Source organism: Curcuma longa, chromosome 9 (genome assembly GCF_044706935.1).
Source record: "Curcuma longa cultivar G26 ecotype Majalengka, Jawa Barat chromosome 9, ITB_CL_G26_1.1, whole genome shotgun sequence".
NCBI lineage: Eukaryota > Viridiplantae > Streptophyta > Magnoliopsida > Zingiberales > Zingiberaceae > Curcuma > Curcuma longa.
The window spans coordinates 11,077,546-11,097,663 of NC_133869.1; the positions used below are offsets into that span (position 1 = coordinate 11,077,546).

Below are 20,118 nucleotides of genomic sequence, written 5' to 3' on the forward strand. Positions count from 1 at the left end.
TTTTATAACGAGCCTGCGCCATCGACCGACTCTCATTTTTAGGGTTTTAGCGATCAATTTCTCCGCACGGATGGCTCTCTCTTCCTCGCTTGCTCTCCGCCGCTTCCTCAGGGCTGCTGCTTCTCCCTCGTCCTCCTCCTCGCTGCCTCTTCGGAGCTTGTCGCCCTTCGCCGCCTACTGCTCTTCGTCGTCTTCCTCCTCCTCGTCGCCCACTCCGTCCATCTTCCCCTTCGGCGATGACACCCCCGCCGACCTTCCTCCCCTCACCACGCCTAATCTGTTTGTCAGCGGTAAGTTCTCTGAACATCCCTTGTTTATGTTCGCATCTAGCATGATTTTAATCAAATGGAGTCAAGTTAGCAGCTTTATGGCACTTAAACTTATAGTGGACAGGCTTCTCATCTTGTTATCAGATTTGGCACCGTTTCTTAGTGTTAATTATGAAAAAGTGTATTTTGAGGGTTATGTTTAGGAACATTATCCATCAACAAAACTGGCAAACAGATTAGTCATTTGATGGTTTATTCAACTAATGCCTAGTTTGTACAAGGTATATCTTGAACATGCCCTAGGAAGACACATAAGAGGTTCTCCCTTCTTTAGGACTGTCCGGTGAAGTTGTTTAGAGTAAAACTAGGGTATTTCTGAGGATACACGAGAATATTGGAACATTTGGATTCATAGAATGGAGTGGTGGTTGTAATATATCAGTGGCTAAATAGCATTAAAGATGTTGATGTTATGTATCTAAGAAATTATTTTGCCCCTTTGGCTGGTGATAATCTTCCAATATCGATGTGAAGATTAGAATCCAACCATTTCAAAGCAATCAGCATCTTTATTGTTGGTATTGCATGTATTCTAATGATGCCCTGGATTCAAGTTTTCTTTGTCATTGATGTGCTTCAGGACTTTCAAGGCTAACCACTAATGACAAGCTTCGAGAAGCATTCTCTCCGTTCGGCCAGCTGATTGAAGGTACTCTTTTAACATTTTTTGCAAAAGAAAAAGGATATCAGGATACTGAACCCCAATTTGCTGTTTGCACACTGCAGCGAAAGTCATCACCGATAGAATCTCCGGAAGGTCCAAGGGGTTTGGTTTCGTTAAATACGCAACCATAGAAGAGGCGGATAAGGCACGACTTGGGATGAATGCCAAGTTTCTCGATGGATGGGTCATCTTCGTGGATCCTGCAAAACCAAGAGAGCCAAGATCATCCAATCCTCCACAACCTCAAACTTCTGAAGATGGTATCAGAACTAACAAAACTATTGGTTGGTGTGGTTGATCATTCATACACCCCATTCATGATCGGTGAGGAAGTCATTCTCATTGCCTATCAACACTGACAATGTGTTAGAATTGAAATAGTTCGATAGATACTGTGACATTGAGATATCGAATTAAGACTTTTATATCATTCCATGCATTTCAATGTGCTGTCTGTTTCTTTCTTGAGTTTTTAAATCCCAAGTTAGTTCTGTTCTTACAAAAACACAGTATATGCTTTGCTTACTGTCATAGTTCCTATATTTATCTTCGGCAAATGAGGTGTATGCTTTGTAGAATCTTGTTCTTGTTGGTTGCTTCAACTGTCACTATACTTTGTTCCTTATCTACAAGGAAGTTTTTGGTTTGTTGTGATTCATATCCTGTGACTTATGCTGTGCTTTGGGGTACCAGATCTTTCCTCCATTTAGTTGACATAAGGTATTTAGTCTTTTGGATCGATTAATCTTAGGATGATTGGTTCGGTCCTATAAAAGTTTTTCATCAATTACTAGGGTAAATCAAGAAGTTATTGTAGCGGATGATCCAACAGTTTAGTGTTTTTAGGTCAATTATTCATTTAGGAAAATTTATTTGATAATTCGTCGTCTTATCTTTAGATGTCTAGGAGATTGCAAAGTTGTTCTACTATTGCACCATAATCCCAGGGTGTCAAATCTTTCTTTCATGTGTCATACCTTTCAATGTCGATTCTATGATTTAAAAGAAGTAAATCATAAGAGCACCCCCCAATGCTCCGTTGTATTATAACGTCCCACACCAATGTGGGGCGTTAAACGCCACTCCAGCATGCGTCCATACGATTGAACGCATTCAAGTGTATTATCTGGGTAAGCAGGTAACCCTGCATGAGAAATTATAGTTGGTCACGACGTTTTAAGGAAGATATTAAAAAATTAAAAATTAAATAAAATAGTTAACCCTTGTTATTTTTTAATAGTTAATTTAAAATTTTGTCTATAAATATTATCAATTTTATAATTACAATTAATTTTAAATAAATTTTATTTTTTCACCACTAAAATGTTTTTTCATATCATAAAAAATCTATTTTTTAATATTATTTTTTAAAAAAATAATAAAATTATTATTTTAACGGTACCACTATATTAAAAATAATAATAATTTTAATATTTTAAAATATATTTATTTAATATATATAATTTTAAGATGATTGAGTGGATAGTGGAATTTATAAATAATGAGTATTAATGTTAAAAGGAATATAAGTGAAAGAAATATGTTATTATAATGAATATGTGACAATACACGTGTTATAACGTCAATGCATTGCGGATGCTCTAATGATCACTCACCATGTAACTTGATTATGTCCAAGAGAGAGTTAGGTCTATTTGAAGCTGATAGAAGGATTTAATCAATGTAATTAATGATAATTGCAATTTCATAAAATAATGTTATCAGAAATTAACATAAACACAACCACAAATCCTTTTTTTTAATAATTAGTTAAATATTGTTATATTTGTATTATATTATTTATATACGTGCTCGGGTCTCAGCGTGCAAACTAAGCAGGTTTTCCCATTGGCCTGACGGCGCTTGTTTGGATAGCACGTGGCGTATTTCTATTGGCCAGACTTGACGGTCTTTAGACGAAAAGGCGGTCGAAAATATCATCGCCTCCACCTTCGCCGCTTTCCTTCCCCTCTTTATATATTCTTCTCATCGCCGATCTTTGCTCTCTGATCTTAAATCTCCTTCGTCTCGATCCCTAAAGTCGCCCTCTGATCCTCGTCTCGTCGTCGTCGCCGCCGCAGCCGCCGTCTCCGCTGCCAGCAAAATGGTACGTGCTTTATTTTTTGTTTCTTTCAGATTTGCTCCGTTTCTAGGAATCTTTTCTGCGTTTTATCATCTTATCATTTCGGTTTTCTGGTTCCGTGGGTCTCCTGAAATTTGTGGTGCGGAATCCAATTTGGAAGTTGGCTAGGGTTTGGATCCGAAGCATGCTACAGTGTTATGCTTGGGCTCCGATCTCTGATCGTTGGTACTCGCATGTTGATTGTTATTCTGTTGGTGGAATTGTAGTGTCGATCCGTCGCAGCTCTCTCCGCAGTTGCTTGGTTGATGAGATTGGTAACGTGGAACCCCGTTAGAGGATCAGCTAGTGGGAGTTCATTTGGCTAGGGTTTGGATCCGAAGCATGCTGTGTTACTCTGAATGTTTTGATGGTTGAGGTCTGGCCTCTGATCGTTGGCAGTTGCATGTAGATTGTTCTGTTGTAATTGTAGCGTCGATCCCTCATCGCTCTCTCTGCAGTAGCTAGAGTTGATTAGATTTTCAACGTGAAATCCCATTTGGAGGGTCAGCTAGTGCGTGATTTCGTTTGGATAGGGTTGGAGTCTGATCTCTGATCATTGGTATTTGCATGTCGATTGTTCGTTGAATTGTAGTGTCGATCCCTTGCCACTCTTTCCGAAGTAGCTTGGGTTGGTTAGATTGCTGACGGTGAGTCCCATTTGGAGAATCAGCTAGTGTCTGCCCCCATGGTTTGGATCAGAAGCATGCTGCAATTTGATGCGGATCTGATCTCTGATAGTTGGTATTACGTGTTGATTATTATTCTACTCGTGGAACTCTAGTGTCAGTGCCATTCCTTCGTTGCTCTCTCTACAGTGGCTTGTATTGATTAGTTTGTTTAAGCTCTGATCCCTTCTATTTCTTATGCATCAAAAAAGTTAAGCCTGTTCAAGTGGACTCATAGATAAATTAGATTCCCTGAAGTGAAAATTTTGTACGAACTTACCTTATACATCAATTAGACTCCATAAAGTGAAATTTTTTATCAGATCTAGTTGATCTACTGAGTAAAATGGTAGGATGAAGTAAACTAGAATTCCTGTTGCAACGGCAGTGCCTTTTATTTAAGGGAATTACAGTCGTTTGGTTAATCTCTAGATACTAAGCTGCACTGATCTGTGCGTATAGTATTCAATCAGCCAATGTATGTTGTTCCTTGTTCGTGCCCGATCAACAACACAGTTGTGATTACAAGTTGTTGCATTGATATATGGCAGGCCAATGCAGTTTCAGGAATGGCAGTGAATGACGACTGCAAGCTGAAGTTCTTGGAACTGAAGGCAAAACGCACCTACCGCTTCATAATCTATAAGATTGATGAGAAGCAGAAGCAGATCCTTGTGGAGAAGCTTGGTGAACCCAACCTAACATACGATGATTTTACCGCTAGCCTCCCTGCAAATGAATGCCGATATGCAATATATGATTTTGACTTTGTGACTGAAGAGAACTGTCAGAAGAGCAAGATCTTTTTTATTGCATGGTAAACTTTACATTTTGTTTCTAATTGACTTTGTTTAACTGAAGCATTAACTTCCCCTTGTTCACATTTGTTTGAAACAAAGGTCCCCTGACACATCAAGGGTGAGAAGCAAGATGCTTTATGCGAGCTCGAAAGAGAGGTTCAAGAGAGAGCTCGACGGCATCCAGGTGGAACTACAAGCAACTGATCCCACCGAGATGGGTCTCGATGTCATACGAGGCCGTGCAAATTGAGTATGTGGCTTGTGCAACTTGTTCTATTATTTGTGTGCTTCTGATGGAATCTTCATAATTCCAAAGGGAAGGTTGGTTCCCTTAGATATCATTTGGGCTTGTGGTTGGAATTACTTAATAGTAACTTTTTTTTGAATTATCCTTCATTTTAACTCGGTGATGTATTTCGTATTTGGTAGTTGTGGCATTCGTATCTAATTGTTCTCTTGTTTCTAAATGGTAACGCAATAATTTATAAATAGTGTGTTATGCAACAAATGTAGGTCCTTTGATCGATTAACTTGCTATCGATACTTGACCTAGTTTGAAGCTTCGATCGTATTAATATCTGTTTTTATGTCAATTTTCCTTCTCATAAGTTCTCCTAACTTCGAGTATATATATATATATATATATTCTTACCATTGTTTAGAAGTCCAGATCAGATCAGATGGTTAAACCAGTTGAATTGTGAATCAAAGACCGCATCACTCACACATTTTACAACTTCCAAATCATCTCTGTTTATGTGTATCATTAAGATTGCTCTTTCCTCATGCCTAGCAATAGCCTAGTTATAGATGGATTAGATGTTCTTGTATGTCGTCGCTCGCTACTTCAGATGTTCTTGTATGTCGTCGCTCGCTACTTCGGATTACGACTTCTCCAAGCACATACTGTTAGAATACAATTGAAGTTCTAGAAATATATAAAAAAGATTTTGAGATTATAAAATAGAGATATATGAGATCTTTTGAGTAAAGTTTAAAAATAAAATTATGAGAGTGTGAGTTCAAAGTGGACAATATCATAAAACAGATCTATGATGTCATATAAGGGTCCTTCCAAAGGAATAATTGGAGACTCTTAGTGAGAGATACAATCAAAGTCCTATGTTGAAAATAAATTAAATAATCTAAAAAAAAATTAATCAATAAATGTTTAATTAATTAATAATTTTTCATATTATTTTAATTAATTTGATTTATGATAGAATTAATTAATATTTTATTAATTTAATTTATTCTTTGGTTAGTTTAAAAAAATTAATTTGATTTGACTCAGTTCTATTTTAATCTAATACTCCATTTTAAAAAATTAAGATTCCATTCTCTGAACACGCATTGCCAAATATATGAATTAGTTTATTGATAAAGAATTTGTTTTAAAAATATTGATATTTAGTGATATATTATTAGATACGATCCCAATTTTATAGAGAATTTTATAAAATTTATGAATATACGTTCATTAAATTGAACATTAGAATATCATATAATTACAAATAAACAATGTTTTTTTATATAATATATATCTCTAAAATTATTTTACTTTATAGTTCGTATTAAAAATATTTTATGCTCCTATCGAGAAGCTTCCAGAACTATAGGCATTTTAGAAATAATCAAGAAATTTTAAGGTGAAAGGGAATTTGCCGTTCTATATTGGGTAAAAATTAAATATTAGTCCATCGTTTACATTTTCGTCATTTATATTTTTATAAGATAAACATCTTATTTCTAATTAACATTTTATTTTATTTAAACCGTCCAATATATTATACATCCGTAATCATTCAATTATATAAAAATTAATAAATAAATTCTACAATTTTAAAAACTAATTGTTAGTTTTAAAATAGATAAAAATTAATAGTTAATGTTTATAATAATGATTTTATATCATTTTAATTTTATTTTAATAATTTAATTAAAATAATATTTTAATAAATAAAATAAATAATAAAGATGCATTCATTATATTATAAATAAATATTATTCCTATTTTGATTGTATTTTTCGCAAGGTATAGGTCCATATGTATCAGTTTGTATTAGGTCCCCAAGAATGTTCGCATCTCCACAATGGTATGATATTGTCCATTTTGGACCTAAACCCTCATGGCTTTGTTCTTGGGCTCTCCCCAAAAGACTTCATACCAATAGAGATATCTTCCATCCTTTTAAACCCATGATCTTTAGATGTGAAACTATGTTTGCACCTTTGCAACCCAACAGTTTGTAGATCTCAAGTCACTGTAGCATCCAAGCTGTCGATGACTCTGTTCCTGAGATAAGATTGGTTTTGTGGTCTGTGGTGCTTTGTATGACCTGTAGATGAGCATGCAAGTGTTGTGATGTGTGAACATTTGGGACTATAGTGTCTTGGTGTTAGTGGTGTCATGAATTTAATGTAGTTTCTTGTGTGATAGGTTATATGTGTGTTCAACAGCTAATGTTGTCTGGGCTATAATGCTTGTTAGATAATATTAGATAGATAGGGGTAGTTTTGTCATTCGTCATGTTATCTTTCAGTATATATATTTCCCTATACTATGTATCAAATTTCAATTCAGTAATTACATCTCTAATAAAAACCCTAGCCGCTTCAGCTTCTTTATGTTAATATGGTATCAGAGCTTTAGGTTGGATTTTGGATTTTGGTGATTTCTGATTTCTCTTGTTTGGAAGTTTCTTCTCAATTTGCTCTGTTATCGGCAACTGCTCCTGATTGAGGTCCGGACTCTTATACCGCCTAGCCCTATTTTGATCATCCGCCGCCGCCACTGAGGTTGATGCAGGAGAAGCGCTCGAGGGAGGCAAAGAAGGCCGAGGAGACGCTCGCCCCCGCTCAGTTCATCGCTCGGTCGAGTTTATCACAGGCGACGAAGCTCGTGTTCTCCATCGACGAATCTTTCCTGATCGAAATCGAGGGAGAGGAACCCTAGCGATTCCAGAGACAAAGTCCGGAGCTCGTGTAGGGAGAGGAACCCTAGCGATTCCAGAGGAACCCTATTCGCCGCCGCCTTCTTCCTCGTCTATCCGACGCCTGAGCCGCCGACGCACCAAGGAGATAAGGGCTTGCCACCATTGCCTTCTTCGTCCAGCCGACGCCGTCGGCTCGCGCACTGTTGATTGCCTCTGCACGGGATCGTGATTCTGTTTTGTCTCTTTGGTACTCGGAATTCGGAGAGAAGGTGCGATCCACTGCAGAGATAGTTTGGTTACGTTGGCTACTTTCTGATATGGGTGTTTCTCTCTGGACCCACTCCTATGTACTGTGATAACAAGAGTGCCATTCAGATTGCCCATAACTCAGTTTTCCATGAGCGCACAAAGCACATTGAGATTGATTGTCATCTCACACGCCATCATCTTCAACATGGCACCATTATAGGGGTAGTTTTGTCATTCGTCCTATGTACTATATTTTCCTATGCTATGTATCAAATTTCAATAACTCCGATGTTGAGAATTGCAGGGTTGACATTGAAGCTCCTACGGCCTCCCAAGAACCTCCTGTGGTTGTTGATCCTCCCCCTCCTCGTTACCCTAGCCGCTTCAGCTTCTTTATGTTAATAATGCTGATATTTTAATTATATATTTGAGAGATCTAATCTCTCTTATTTTATCTATATATGAATTATATTTTAAATAAATATTATTTGATGATGTTAATAAATAATTTTTATTTTTATAAATTATATAAATTAATTTTTATAATGGATAAAAGTTAATTATTAATTTTTATATAGTTTAATGATCAATAATATTTTTGCGCTTCTATATTTGTCTCGACGGTGTTTCGTTGACCGCCCCTTTTCCACGAGAACCCTATCCGCGTCCCTTCTCTTCGTCGCTCGATTCCTCTTCTCAGATCTGCATCGCAGATGTCGTCGGCCGCCCTCGACATGTCCCTCGACGACATGATCAAATCCAGCAAGAAGACTGCCGGCGGCGGACGCGGGCGGGGCCGTGAGGCCGGCGGGCCGTCCCGTCGCGCGCCCAACCGGTCGGCTAACCGATCCGCCCCCTACTCCGCCGGGAAGGTACGCGCTTTGGGGTTTCATCGGCTGCCGGATCCGGGCTTCCTCCCGACGACCGGATCTGATTTGATCTGCGATCCCAGGCTCCCGACTCGGTGTGGCAGCACGGCATGTACTCGGCGGCGCAGGCGGGCGGTTTTCCGGCTCCGACGGCGAGGGCTTCCTCCATAGAGACCGGTACCAAGCTGTATATCTCGAATTTGGAATTCGGAGTGTCGAACGAGGACATCAAGGTGCTCTTTTTCACTTTTTAGCATTCGTTTTGTAGCTGTCTTTTGTCCATGTTTTATTTTCTTCACCTGGAAATTTCGCATCTGTTGATTTTGTGCTTTTTTTTTTTTGCTATCTTGAGCCTTCTTTTATTTCAACAGATTTGATGGCTGTATCTATTACAGAAATTATGCTTTTATATTTTGCTCGTTTTGGAATTCAACTATTTTTTCTAATGCGTATAAACTATTGTTTTTGTACGTAAAATTTTGGGATGTAAACTTGAAAGACAGGTGTTACAATCAAAATGCGTAGTTGCTTTTAAAGTTGATGATAAATACCTTGTTTTTTCATTGTCGGATTAACCATTTGTGGGAAATTCTTATAAATTAATTTTGATTTCTTTTACAATGAACTTGTGATGTGCTGCTCATATTTGCACCAACAACTGACTTCTCTCTTGCACTCTTGATCATTATGTTTTCCTGTGTTTTCTATGATCATTATTGGTTGGAGAAACTGGATGTGTGTATGAAATAGTATTTTATTGTTTCCACATCTCCATTTGATTTTGTTTTCTTTTGTTGGCTTTGGGGTACCTGCCTTTTGTTTGTTTTCTTTTTATTATTGATGATATTATTGTTTGCTGCAGGAACTGTTTTCGGAGGTTGGGGATCTCAAGCGTTATTCTATAAATTATGATAGAAGTGGAAGGTCTAAGGTAGTTATTTAGCTGGAGTGTTGTTATTTGATGCCAGTCTCATACTTTAGCTTCTTGCCTTATTTTATAAAAAAAAAAATCAAAGGGAACGGCTGAAGTGGTCTTTGCAAGGCGAGCTGATGCTATAGCAGCTGTGAAGAGGTACAATAATGTCCTACTCGATGGAAAACCCATGAAAATAGAAATTATCGGCACAAATATTTCAACACCGGCTGTTTCAACACCAACTGTTGTACCTCAAGCTACAGATGGTGCCTTTGGAAAGCCTAATGGCACTTCAAAAAGGTTTGTTTTACTCTTCTGAACATTCATGATAATGACTGTTTAATTATTGAATTCTACTGTTTGCATGAGTTGAATCCTTTTTGTGTGTGCGCGCGCAGCAGAGTATGGTAATGAAGGAGTTCAGTCGGTATTTTGTTGCCATAAAGTCTGATGTTATACTATTTGTAGTTTCTTACATTTCATATATCCAAGCATCTAACTTATACTTGTACAGGATGGTACGAACATGAAGCTGTCAGATTCCATTTACTACTTAGTATCTGTTTTAGATTTGTATCATTTGTTATCTTGTTATGTTTATGATTCATTAACAGTAGCTATTTCTGATTAGATTCTGGTTGTCAGTTGCCGTGTGTGATTATATAATTTCTTCTATTCCCTTTTCTTAGGTGTAATTAATAATATCTTTTCCGCTTAAATGTTTCATAGAGAGAATTGGTAGGTTTCAGGAGTACACTATGAATATCATGGATGTTGAAGCTGATTGTAATTAAGGTGTACCTTTTTATGTAAATAATCTCTTGATTTTGTGTCGACATGTCGTTTATCATGTTTATTCTAGTAAATTTCCATATGTCAGACACTGTCAGCTCCCTGATAAAGTTTAAACTAATAGTTTTAATATACTTGTGTGCATTATGAAATGGATATTGTGTATATTAGTTTTGCAATATACATACTGATCTATATATGTTCTGTCCCAATTTAATGTCTATCCACTCCATTAAACTCTTATTGAATAACATAAACCTAATCCATGTTTTCTTACCTTAATTTCCATTTAAAGTAGCTAAGATTTTCTTGTACTTGCTTTGGTATGGCAGCACGGGACCAGCAAGAGTTTCTGCAGGATGGCCACGAGCTGGTGGCCGTGGAAGAGGTCGGAGCCGTGGAAGAGGTAAAGGACGCAGTGAACCTGTTTCTGCTGCAGCACTTGATGCAGATTTGGACAAGTATCATACAGAAGCGATGCAAACCAACTGAATGGTCTCACTTGTCTCTTTCAGCCTATTACCATTGCTTGCCTGATGCCGCTCCATATTTGTATTTTATTTTGCAAACATGCATGATCTAGCTAATGTATCATCACCATACTGTGTGGGGTTCTGGGCTTTTCATTTTCGCATGTTATTTTCCTTCGGTTTGAATTTCCTACTGTGGTTAAAGTGAAAACCTGGTGTCTGGCCTTGGTCGTCATTTCATTCGGTTGAACAACCTCATTTCTCTTTCGTGATTGTTGCGGCTAAGATGCTTGTATGGTTGGGACTCTTTACCGGCATCGGACTAAGGACTAAGGTATGCATTAAATTATATGTCTAGCTTTTATTGTCATCACAAGGCTAACAACAAACAATTATCTTTTGATTTCTGCACAGGTTGGCATATGAGTTTGCGGCTTCTAATCTCTGCCATTTTCCACATGAGATTCCTTCCCTCAACCAAGAAAATGTATGATTTCTTTCCATTCATAGTGCGTATTATTGTCTGGTATGGTGTTTCACGGAGCTCTTTAGGAGATATCACTCTCGAAAATCATGCTGCTGCCTGAATTATAATCAGATCAGGTTGCCAGGGCAAATCATTTTCATGGCAGATAGTGGTGTTCTTTCATTGGCACTCTTTCGCTCGGAAAGGTGACGCAAAGTGCTGAAGTGTGTCTTGTTGCATATGGGTTTTTGTTTTCTCTCTTAACACTATCAGAGCATCTGTATGCCCAAAAGAAAAGCTGCAAGGTTTGTTCACAGGGGTTATCATACATGACCAAGTAACCTAATGGCATAGTGTACACCACTGGGTCCAGCTGATCGCCCATAATGTGCAGTGGTGTGGATGTGGTGCGACCGACAACGATGTAATGGACGTCAGTTTGTCGTGCGCCTACTGGAATCGATAAGAGTATAAGCTATTGACTTGAGCTTTAGCCAGTTAGAGCAGTGGTGGATGCTAACATGTTTCATTCAATTAGTGTGCAAATTAGCCTCCAGAAAAGCACATTCCACCTCCAACTTGTTGAGGTTAACAGGTACTTGTTTCCTTCCTAAGCTTTTAGTTTGTTTATCTGGAATTTCCTTTTTAAAAAATGAAAAACCTTTAGATATAGCAATTTCAGTCTCTTTTGTGGTTTTTTTAAGTTAATTTTTGCCATCTAAAGTTACATTATTCATCGTATTGTGATCTTGTAAAATTATATCCATTAGAATTATTATCGTTTGCATTGATTGATATACTGAAAAATGCAAATAATTTATAATTATGTATATTCAATTTTATATTTATATTTGTAGGTTTGAAAACTGACTAAAGATGGTGAAATAAAAATAAATATTTGTATGGAGGATAATGATGATAAAATATTTATAAAGAAGACTTAGTCAATGATGATGATGAAATAAAATAAATTTTAGTTAAATATAAATGGGATAAAGATCTAATTGTTGCTATTATTGTTGTAGAAATTTTATGGAGGATCGAAGAAATTATGTAATGAGAAAAGTATATTAGAGTTTAAATATTTGATTTTCATTTATGAATCATACGCTAAATTTAACAAGCATTTATATTATTATTATTATTATTTATTAGGGGTGAAAGAGCGACAGTTTATATTGTGTCTTTTAACGGTTTTAAAATTTGAAAGTGCATTTGAAAAAAATCTTACTTTGAGGGGGCAAAAGGAAAATTTTTGAAGACAATTAATCTATAAGCTTGAGAAACCCTATCGGATGAGATGAGATTAAGAAGGAAGAAATTATATATATATATATATATATATATATATATAAGGTATTTAGTAATAATATTATGTTAAAAAACTATATTCCGACTTGCATGAGGGTAAACTAGGGAAGGACACAGTGGCTCCGGAATTTTGATCGTGGGCGTGTTCAGCGGGAATTGAACTCTGGATCGTGGATTTTTTTGTCAAATATTTATGGAATTTGCAACTCCAGCGGTTTCATGATTATGTATAAGGAAATAAATTGAAAAATTATAATTGATTATGACAAAGGAGGAGTGTCTCGGGTTCATCGAGTTTTGAATTCTTATTCACTTCTGCAATTATGTTTTATTGTAATTAATTTAACTTACTCCTGGGGTTATTGTCAAACATTTACCATCTGAGCTGTCAGTGGTATCAGAGTTTAAATTAATCAATTACTTTTGGAGTTATGGTGTGATAGAAAAGTATAATGAATTTTTTTAACTAATAAGAGTTTAAATACATTATACTTAAAAAGTTTAAAAATTTTATGACGTTAGATTGTCTATTCATCTACACGTTTTGATGTATTTTAATAGTTGATAAAAAAATTTATAAGATTTAATCCATTATTTTTAGAATTAGTCGCATGGTAAAAAAAATTTAATATCTTGATTATAATTTTTTTTTAAAAAAAAGTACATGATACATAGCAAACTTAATCTCATTTTCAAATGCCCTGATGAATTACAAGTCTTCTACTGCATGATGACAACTCGATACGAGATTATCACCGCGGCGAAATTCTGCAGCTTTAGAGACATACTGCTCGCGGCGGATATCGAATCATTTCTGCTTGTAAATAGTGAGCCTTGATGATCTTCCACCAGCATTTATCTCGCTCAAGAAACAAACCAGCTGACCTCTTGTAAGTTGTAACTTACATGGATCAACGAACTAACTAATCATTTGGGTAGCTAGAATCGATTGCTCAAGTAATGTAGGTTCTTCTGCTTGAGCTTGAGCCTCCTTTTTCTGTCTCAGTAGCCAGTTCAAACGTTGGAGCAACTGCTCAGCTTTCCGTCGACCTCGATTGGTTCCATTCTCGGTCATTCCTTGCAATAGACTGGCCAGTCCTTTCTCCTGTGCCTTGGCAAGATCCTGGTGCCGCTGATCTCCGCTGAAGAGGTGCACTAAAGTAGCAGCTGCATTCTCCTTCGTTCTCGGAGAGCCACTTCCGATCGCGTCAATTAGCACCGGCAATGCCTCGGTAGCTTTGATCGCTTCCTTTCCTTCCGGGTGGCCGGCCAGCACTGACAGTATGGCAAGGGTTTCATCCAACATGGTCAATTTAGGATCCATCAGCAGTCCCACTAGAATTGGAACCAGTCCGGCCCTCACAGCTTTCCCCTTGTTGCCCTGGTAAATACAGAGGTTGAACAATGCCAAAACTGCATCTTTCTTGCCCTGGGGGCTGCCATCGCGGAGCAGAGAAACGAGCGGAGGGATTGCCCCCGAGTTGCCAATTCGAACCTTGAAATCATCCACCACCGAGAGGCTAAACAGCGTGGCCGCGGCATTTTCTCGAGCTTCCATGCTACCCCTCCTCAGGACATTGAGAATTGCAGGCACTGCTCCTGCGGCTACAATCTTTTCCTTGTTCTCTTCCAGAATGGAGAGGTTTAGAACAGCTGTGACTGCATTCTCCTGTGTGTGTACATCAAGGGTAGAAAATAGATTCACAAGGAGGGGTATAGCACCCGCCTCAGCAATACAGCAACGGTTTTCAGCACTGAGCCGGGCAAGGAGACGGAGCTCCGCGGCAGCAGACCTTTTATCCTCGATGCTCCGGGAAGACAGCTTGCGTATAAGATCGATAACTTTAGCATGTTGAGGTGAAGAACAGGTTGGTTTAGTCCGGTTAGGTTGTGCAGGGCATCTGGGGGGATCGATACCATTGGCCTCACACCATTGCGCTATGAGACTGCGTAAAACATAGTTGGGGGTCAAGGATTTGTTGGATAACTTTTGTTGTGTCTTTGGGCATGTGTCGTGCCCCGCCTCAAGCCATTGCTCGATCGACTCCCGATCGTAAGTCTGCATGGTTAGAAACAGGGGGAAATCATACAAATTCTAAGATAAAAGATCGAAAATAGATGAACTCGAAAACTAGACAAATAGAGACCTGGCCAGTTGACACTATGACTGGGTCTTTCATCAGCTCCAGGGATACAGGACATCTGAAATCATCTGGGAGGATGGGAGGCTTAGAACTCTCATTTGAGGGTTGAGGGGTTTTCTTTGTCGGTCTGCCCATTTCGAGATGCTGAGTTAGCATAAAGTCTTTTATCTTCTTTAGTAACGACGACATCTTCTCGATGATCTCTCCAGGATCACCATCGCTTGCGACTACCATCTCGTGCAATGCGAGTGATTCTTGTTTGAGATCAGATACGGTTGTTAGCTGCAACTTTTCAGCCAACCTTTGTAGGATGGCCGGGTCTATGCTGGAGTTGGTGCTCGAATTGTAAGCGGTTAAAAGATCTCTGTGCAGATCGACATCAGCCATGTCGACCCGTTCTTTGGCCCGCTTGAGTTGGGAATGAACAAGATCGACCTTGGATTCAATGCTATACTCCATAAGATTTTCGATTGTGAAATCAAGAGTAAAGTTGACATACAGTTAGGAAGAAAGAATTATGTGAGCGGATAGTTCTACCTGTTCTCTAACTTCGTCGGAGAGATTAAGAACATCAAATGGAATTTCGCCTAAGGCCTTCTCCAATTGAATGGTGACCTCTTGGAATCTGTTTGTGATTTTATCGCTTTCCAGCACCTAAACAAAGGAAGAAAATAGGGCAGCTTAGACATCTCTCATAACTCTCTTGCAAGGCAATAAGTACTGATTTTAGTAGCATATTGGAGGAATTAACCAAACAAATGTAACCTCACACTTGTAAATTAAGGTAGGAGACTGTGTCGATACCATCGTGAATTTCATTTTTGGATCACGACAAACAAAAGTATAGAAAAGGTCTTAGGATGACCATTCAAGTTTTCCATCTATGAGTTCATCTTTTCAACAAGATAAAAGAAAATTAACATAACATTAGTGAAAGGTAAGGTTAAAGTAACAAGCTCTTCCGAGGAATCATTGTTGCCAAAAGGCCCTATTTTTTTTAGATAGTTTCTCATCGGCATAGCATTCCAAAGTCTCATCTCGTAGATGTGTATTCAGGGGTGCATGAAGGGAAAAGAGTTTTCTTCTCGGAAAGAGTTTCTTGACATCCTAGATGCACTAGAGGTGAGATTTTCTTTTTTTTTCTCTATTGATATTGAGAAAGGAATCTAAAAAGGATTGAAAAGTGATATCGATTTGTCCAATTTTTATCATACTTCTACTCTCATACTATATAGACTTGGATTCGGGGGTGCCAAGGCATCATTGTTGCCGAAAGGCCCTATTTTAGAGTGGTTTTTAAAATAGTTTCTCATCAGCAAAGCATTGCAAAGTCTCATAGATGTGTATTCCGGGGTGCATGTGGGGAAAGAGTTCTCTTCTTAGAAAGTTTCTTGATATCCTAGGTGCACTAGAGGTGAAATTTTTTATTTTTCTCTATTGATATCTCAAAGAAAGGAACCTAAAAAGGATTGAAAAGCCATATCGATTTGTCCAATTTTTATCATACTTCAACTCTCATACTATATAAACTTGTATTCGGGGGTGTCAAGGTATCATTGTTGCCAAAAGGCCCTATTTTAGAGTGGTTTTTTAGATAGTTTCTCATCGGCAAAGCATTCCAAAGTCTCATAGATGTGTATTCCAGGGTGCATGTGGGGAAAAGAGTTCTCTTGTTAGAAAGAGTTTCTTGATATCCTAGGTGCACTAGAGGTGAGATTTTTTTTTATTTTTCTCTATTGATATCTCGAGAAAGGAATCTAAAAAGGATTGAAAAGCGATATCGATTTGTCCAATTTTTATCACACCTCAACTCTCATACTATATAAACTTGTATTCGGGGGTGCCAAGGTATCATTGTTGTCAAAAGGCCCTATTTGAGAGTGTTTTTTAGATAGTTTCTCACCGGCAAAGCATTCCAAAGTCTCATAGATGTGTATTCCGGGTGATGCATGTGGGGAAAAGAGTTATCTTCTTAGAAAGAGTTTCTTGATATCCTAGGTGCACTAGAGGTGAGATTTTTTTTTATTTTTCTCTATCTCGAGAAAGGAATCTAAAAAGGATTGAGAAGTGATATCGATTTGTCAATTTTTATCCTACTACTCTCATACCATATAGACTTGGATTCTAGGCTTACATCTCCCTTTATTTGTGTGTTTACATTGTTCTAAAAAGGAAGATGAAATTGACTATGTGAACTAGTAGAGGTTAATTCTAGCTAAACTTGGATCTACAAGTGTGCAGTTTGAGACACTATACTCTCTTCTGCAAAAGGTGGAATCCGCCACCCCAGCGGCCCCATACAGTTGGCCTCACGACCATCTGTGAGGAGGTAAATCGAGAAATTGCAATTGGCCACGACGGACAAAAGTATTATCTTGGATAAACTTTTTATAGTGACTGGCCCCGACGTAAGGCTAAGCGAAGAAAAAGAAAATATTGGCATGCTCATAAATTTTCAACGAAGATCCAAAGGAAAATTTCAAACTTAAAAAAAAATTATAAAGGGTCATTTGACTTCGTCAAAAGGAGATTTCAATTGGTGCACAATAAGAAACTATTTTATACAAATCATCGAAAGAAAAAGAAAAAGAAAAAGAAAAAGAAAAAGATCAACTTTGAGGACAAGGTTGTTTTAAAGGACGGTGGAATGATACGATCCCTAAATGGATTTATTCAAATAACCCCTTTCGTCTATTCTTTTCTTTCATTTTCCGTGAGATAGGATACGGGTTCTTATCAATTTGGTATCAGAACAAGGTTAATTTCTGATCCGGATGGAATGACGTGGGCAAACACGTAGGATAAAAGGGGTCCCTCAGAAGACACGTAGTAAGGACGAGGCATCCAATAAGGAGAAGCTGATCCTCCTAGGAGGAGAGGAAGGTGAAGTAAACTCAGATCCTAGACAGGGGAGTCACCTCCCCAGCACCACGGCTAAGAAGTCCTATTCCCAGGGTACGAACTACCCTGGGCCCACCTAGCCTCGAGGTCGACACATACCTCAACATCTCATATGCGCCCCCCCCCCCCACAGCTGGGGCTTAACGCTCTACGCCTACTCTACGAACCGACCTCGTTGAGGAACCGTATATCTTCGCTATTGGCATTCGGCAAGCCCAAGTAGGCACAGCATTCCCGCGCCTACCTACCTGCCAGGGTAGAACTGAGATCATTATGCCAGCCGAGCTCCTTCAAACCTCGGTGTCCAATATCCTGCAACTCTCGCCGACCTCACGATTTGGTCTCGATATCATAAGCCGATCTCATGGCATGGTCGCTGCATCAGGTGCCTACCTTAGGACCAGGATCCCATATTGATTCCTTCAATAACGAAACAGGTGACTAACTCGGGACGGACCGAGCACCCCTTATCAATGCATTTGAGAATACCTTGCATCCACGCATCTCAACTGCACATACCGACCACTCTTGACGCGGAGATGATACCAACGGATCGATGTGCCTCTTTCTTCCAATGCTTTATCTACAAGGGGCGATGTGTACACTAAGTCTCTTTACTTGGCCCCGCCAGATCACATCCATTCAGAAAGGATAAGCCGCAGGGACAAACCGTCCGATCCGCGGAATCTGTCACACGTGTGACCCAGCAATTCCGCCCTATCCTCCAATGGCAAGAGCACAGATCCGAAGGCATCGCCTCCTCTCGCCCTATATAAACCCCCCAGGTATGACACTCTGCCCAGCTGAAATCTTCCGCAAACACTTGCATTTCTTCTCGGCCTGACTTGAGCGTCGGAGTGGCCACGCCGGGATTCCCCGGCGCCCCGCTAATCCGTGCGTTCAGTGCCCCCTTTTCAGGTCCTCTCCCCTCTGCTGTGGAAACATCGGGTGACGCGGCCTCCCCCCTATCCGGTGATTCAGCTGTCGTCGGTAAGGAGCCGGAACAATTTCATATTATGACAAATTGAAGATCCTATGAAGATGAATTCCCTTGTTAGCGAAGTAGAGATCCTACTGGATTTATTTCTAAAGCAGAAAGATATTTTATTCTACACGATGTATCAAATGATTCGAAGGTCGAAATGGCTTCTTTGCATCTGGATGGAAAGGTTCTCCGATGGTATCAATTATATATGTCATGTAATAGATCTACAATATGTGAAGTAATGAAGCAAATTATTTTAATTAATCAATTCTATTGATTATTGGAGATCGATCCCTTTGAAATCATCATCTATCCCCCTTTCTTATTTCTTTTTTTTTCATTTTTCACAAAATATAACACCGGTTCCTATCAACTTGGTATCAAAAACTCCCTAAGAGATTTTTTAGAGGTACGGTACCACTATGTTGATAAGAGCCTACTATTGAAACAGTACCTCAGTCAACAAGTACATGTTGCTAAGAGGACTCAAACTCGAAACCTTAAGCAACCCATGTCTCCATGCTTACTACTTGGGATAAGTCACTTCGACAAATTACATCAAGTGGTGTTAGAGATTTATATCAAAGGCACTGATGATCCCTACAATCAAGATGCATAGTTTGTCTATCAGAACAAACTTTGGGATTTAAATTAATTTCTAAGCCACAAGATTGTAAACAATAATCTTTGCAGAAGGGAATCCTCTCCGCATGTTCTTAAATTTCTAAAGCTTAAGATCAGTATTTGAATCCAAAGTGCATCCCATGAAACCTAGATCGAGAAAAAAAAAAACAGGATCTGCTGTTTGGTGAAAAAATGGATTTAATCGGTAGGCTAGAGGAAGAAGAAGCAGGATTTCTGAAGAAGGGAAAGTGTTGGATCAATCCACATACCAGGAAAATCCTGCTTCCCTCGTTCCCCAGACGAAGCAGTTCCTTGGCGGAATCGACGGCCCGTTGGAGCAGCGCGAGGGACGGCGCCGCGCGATCCGGAACCGGGTCGTCGCTCTCCCTGAGCTCCTCGAACATTGGCGCTAGAAGCCTCATCCGCCGAGAGAGATCGCAGAACCGCTTTCTGTAGGCGTTCCGGTAGTCGGAGATGGCGGCGATCTGGTCCTCCGCCTCCGCCATTCTCTCCACCAGCTTCCTTCCCTCCTCCATGGCGGCCTCGTCTTCCTTCATGGACCTCCAATTCGCGGAATCCCTCAACCGATCTGCAGATCAGCAGGCTCCCCGCCGACTGGTCTGCTCAAGGAGGATCGGAAAGTCTACTCGAGAGAAGCTTGAAGAGAACTGCTCGCCTAACACTGGACCTTAGCCTTCTATTTTTGCTTCTGCATTTATTTCCCTATTTATTTACTTATTTATTTATTTATCTTCTTTTAGAATAATAGGAAATTTTCAACTTTATCTCTTCTTTTTAAAAATTAACAAAAACATCCTTGAAAACTTAAACCCTTATCATTGCTCCTCTAATTAATAACATCATTAATTAACTTA

The 20,118-nt window shown here is 38.9% G+C and overlaps 4 protein-coding genes across 4 annotated transcripts; 3 read left to right on the forward strand and 1 right to left on the reverse strand.

Moving 5' to 3' along the window:
• The first annotated feature begins 56 nt into the window (after positions 1 to 56).
• Positions 57 to 1,423, forward strand: LOC141835157 (organelle RRM domain-containing protein 2, mitochondrial). The gene is made up of 3 exons (XM_074722591.1): positions 57 to 290; positions 910 to 978; positions 1,056 to 1,423. The coding sequence occupies exons 1-3, from the start codon at positions 71 to 73 to the stop codon at positions 1,289 to 1,291; spliced, it is 525 nt and encodes a 174-aa protein (XP_074578692.1). The 5' UTR covers positions 57 to 70; the 3' UTR covers positions 1,292 to 1,423.
• Positions 1,424 to 2,934: 1,511 nt separating this feature from the next.
• LOC141835306 (actin-depolymerizing factor 7) lies at positions 2,935 to 5,047 on the forward strand. Its single transcript, XM_074722748.1, has 3 exons — positions 2,935 to 3,100; positions 4,332 to 4,597; positions 4,680 to 5,047. The coding sequence occupies exons 1-3, from the start codon at positions 3,098 to 3,100 to the stop codon at positions 4,828 to 4,830; spliced, it is 420 nt and encodes a 139-aa protein (XP_074578849.1). The 5' UTR covers positions 2,935 to 3,097; the 3' UTR covers positions 4,831 to 5,047.
• Positions 5,048 to 8,396: 3,349 nt separating this feature from the next.
• Positions 8,397 to 11,023, forward strand: LOC141834819 (THO complex subunit 4A-like). Its single transcript, XM_074722192.1, has 5 exons — positions 8,397 to 8,637; positions 8,718 to 8,867; positions 9,497 to 9,565; positions 9,651 to 9,850; positions 10,675 to 11,023. Exons 1-5 carry the CDS (start codon positions 8,479 to 8,481, stop codon positions 10,832 to 10,834), a joined length of 738 nt encoding a protein of 245 aa, XP_074578293.1. The 5' UTR covers positions 8,397 to 8,478; the 3' UTR covers positions 10,835 to 11,023.
• Positions 11,024 to 13,236: 2,213 nt separating this feature from the next.
• On the reverse strand, positions 13,237 to 19,915 carry LOC141835303 (U-box domain-containing protein 13-like). The gene is made up of 4 exons (XM_074722745.1): positions 19,513 to 19,915; positions 15,271 to 15,387; positions 14,737 to 15,168; positions 13,237 to 14,648 (listed from the first exon to the last, which is right to left on the reverse strand). The coding sequence occupies exons 1-4, from the start codon at positions 19,798 to 19,800 to the stop codon at positions 13,509 to 13,511; spliced, it is 1,977 nt and encodes a 658-aa protein (XP_074578846.1). The 5' UTR covers positions 19,801 to 19,915; the 3' UTR covers positions 13,237 to 13,508.
• Between the last annotated feature and the right edge of the window lie 203 nt (positions 19,916 to 20,118).

Excerpts from the sequence above, each read along its gene's own strand:
- LOC141835306 (XM_074722748.1), top strand. Across the intron at positions 4,598-4,679 it reads AAGATCTTTTTTATTGCATG|GTCCCCTGACACATCAAGGG; the intron begins GTAAACTTTACA and ends TTTGAAACAAAG.
- LOC141835157 (XM_074722591.1), top strand. The coding sequence starts at position 71 with ATGGCTCTCTCTTCCTCGCTTGCTCTCCGCCGCTTCCTCAGGGCTGCT. Across the intron at positions 291-909 it reads GCCTAATCTGTTTGTCAGCG|GACTTTCAAGGCTAACCACT; the intron begins GTAAGTTCTCTG and ends GATGTGCTTCAG. Across the intron at positions 979-1,055 it reads GTTCGGCCAGCTGATTGAAG|CGAAAGTCATCACCGATAGA; the intron begins GTACTCTTTTAA and ends TGCACACTGCAG.
- LOC141834819 (XM_074722192.1), top strand. The coding sequence starts at position 8,479 with ATGTCGTCGGCCGCCCTCGACATGTCCCTCGACGACATGATCAAATCC. Across the intron at positions 8,868-9,496 it reads TGTCGAACGAGGACATCAAG|GAACTGTTTTCGGAGGTTGG; the intron begins GTGCTCTTTTTC and ends TGTTTGCTGCAG. Across the intron at positions 9,851-10,674 it reads CCTAATGGCACTTCAAAAAG|CACGGGACCAGCAAGAGTTT; the intron begins GTTTGTTTTACT and ends TTGGTATGGCAG.
- LOC141835303 (XM_074722745.1), bottom strand. The coding sequence starts at position 19,800 with ATGAAGGAAGACGAGGCCGCCATGGAGGAGGGAAGGAAGCTGGTGGAG. Across the intron at positions 15,388-19,512 it reads AGGGAAGCAGGATTTTCCTG|GTGCTGGAAAGCGATAAAAT; the intron begins GTATGTGGATTG and ends TCCTTTGTTTAG. Across the intron at positions 14,649-14,736 it reads TCATAGTGTCAACTGGCCAG|ACTTACGATCGGGAGTCGAT; the intron begins GTCTCTATTTGT and ends CTAACCATGCAG.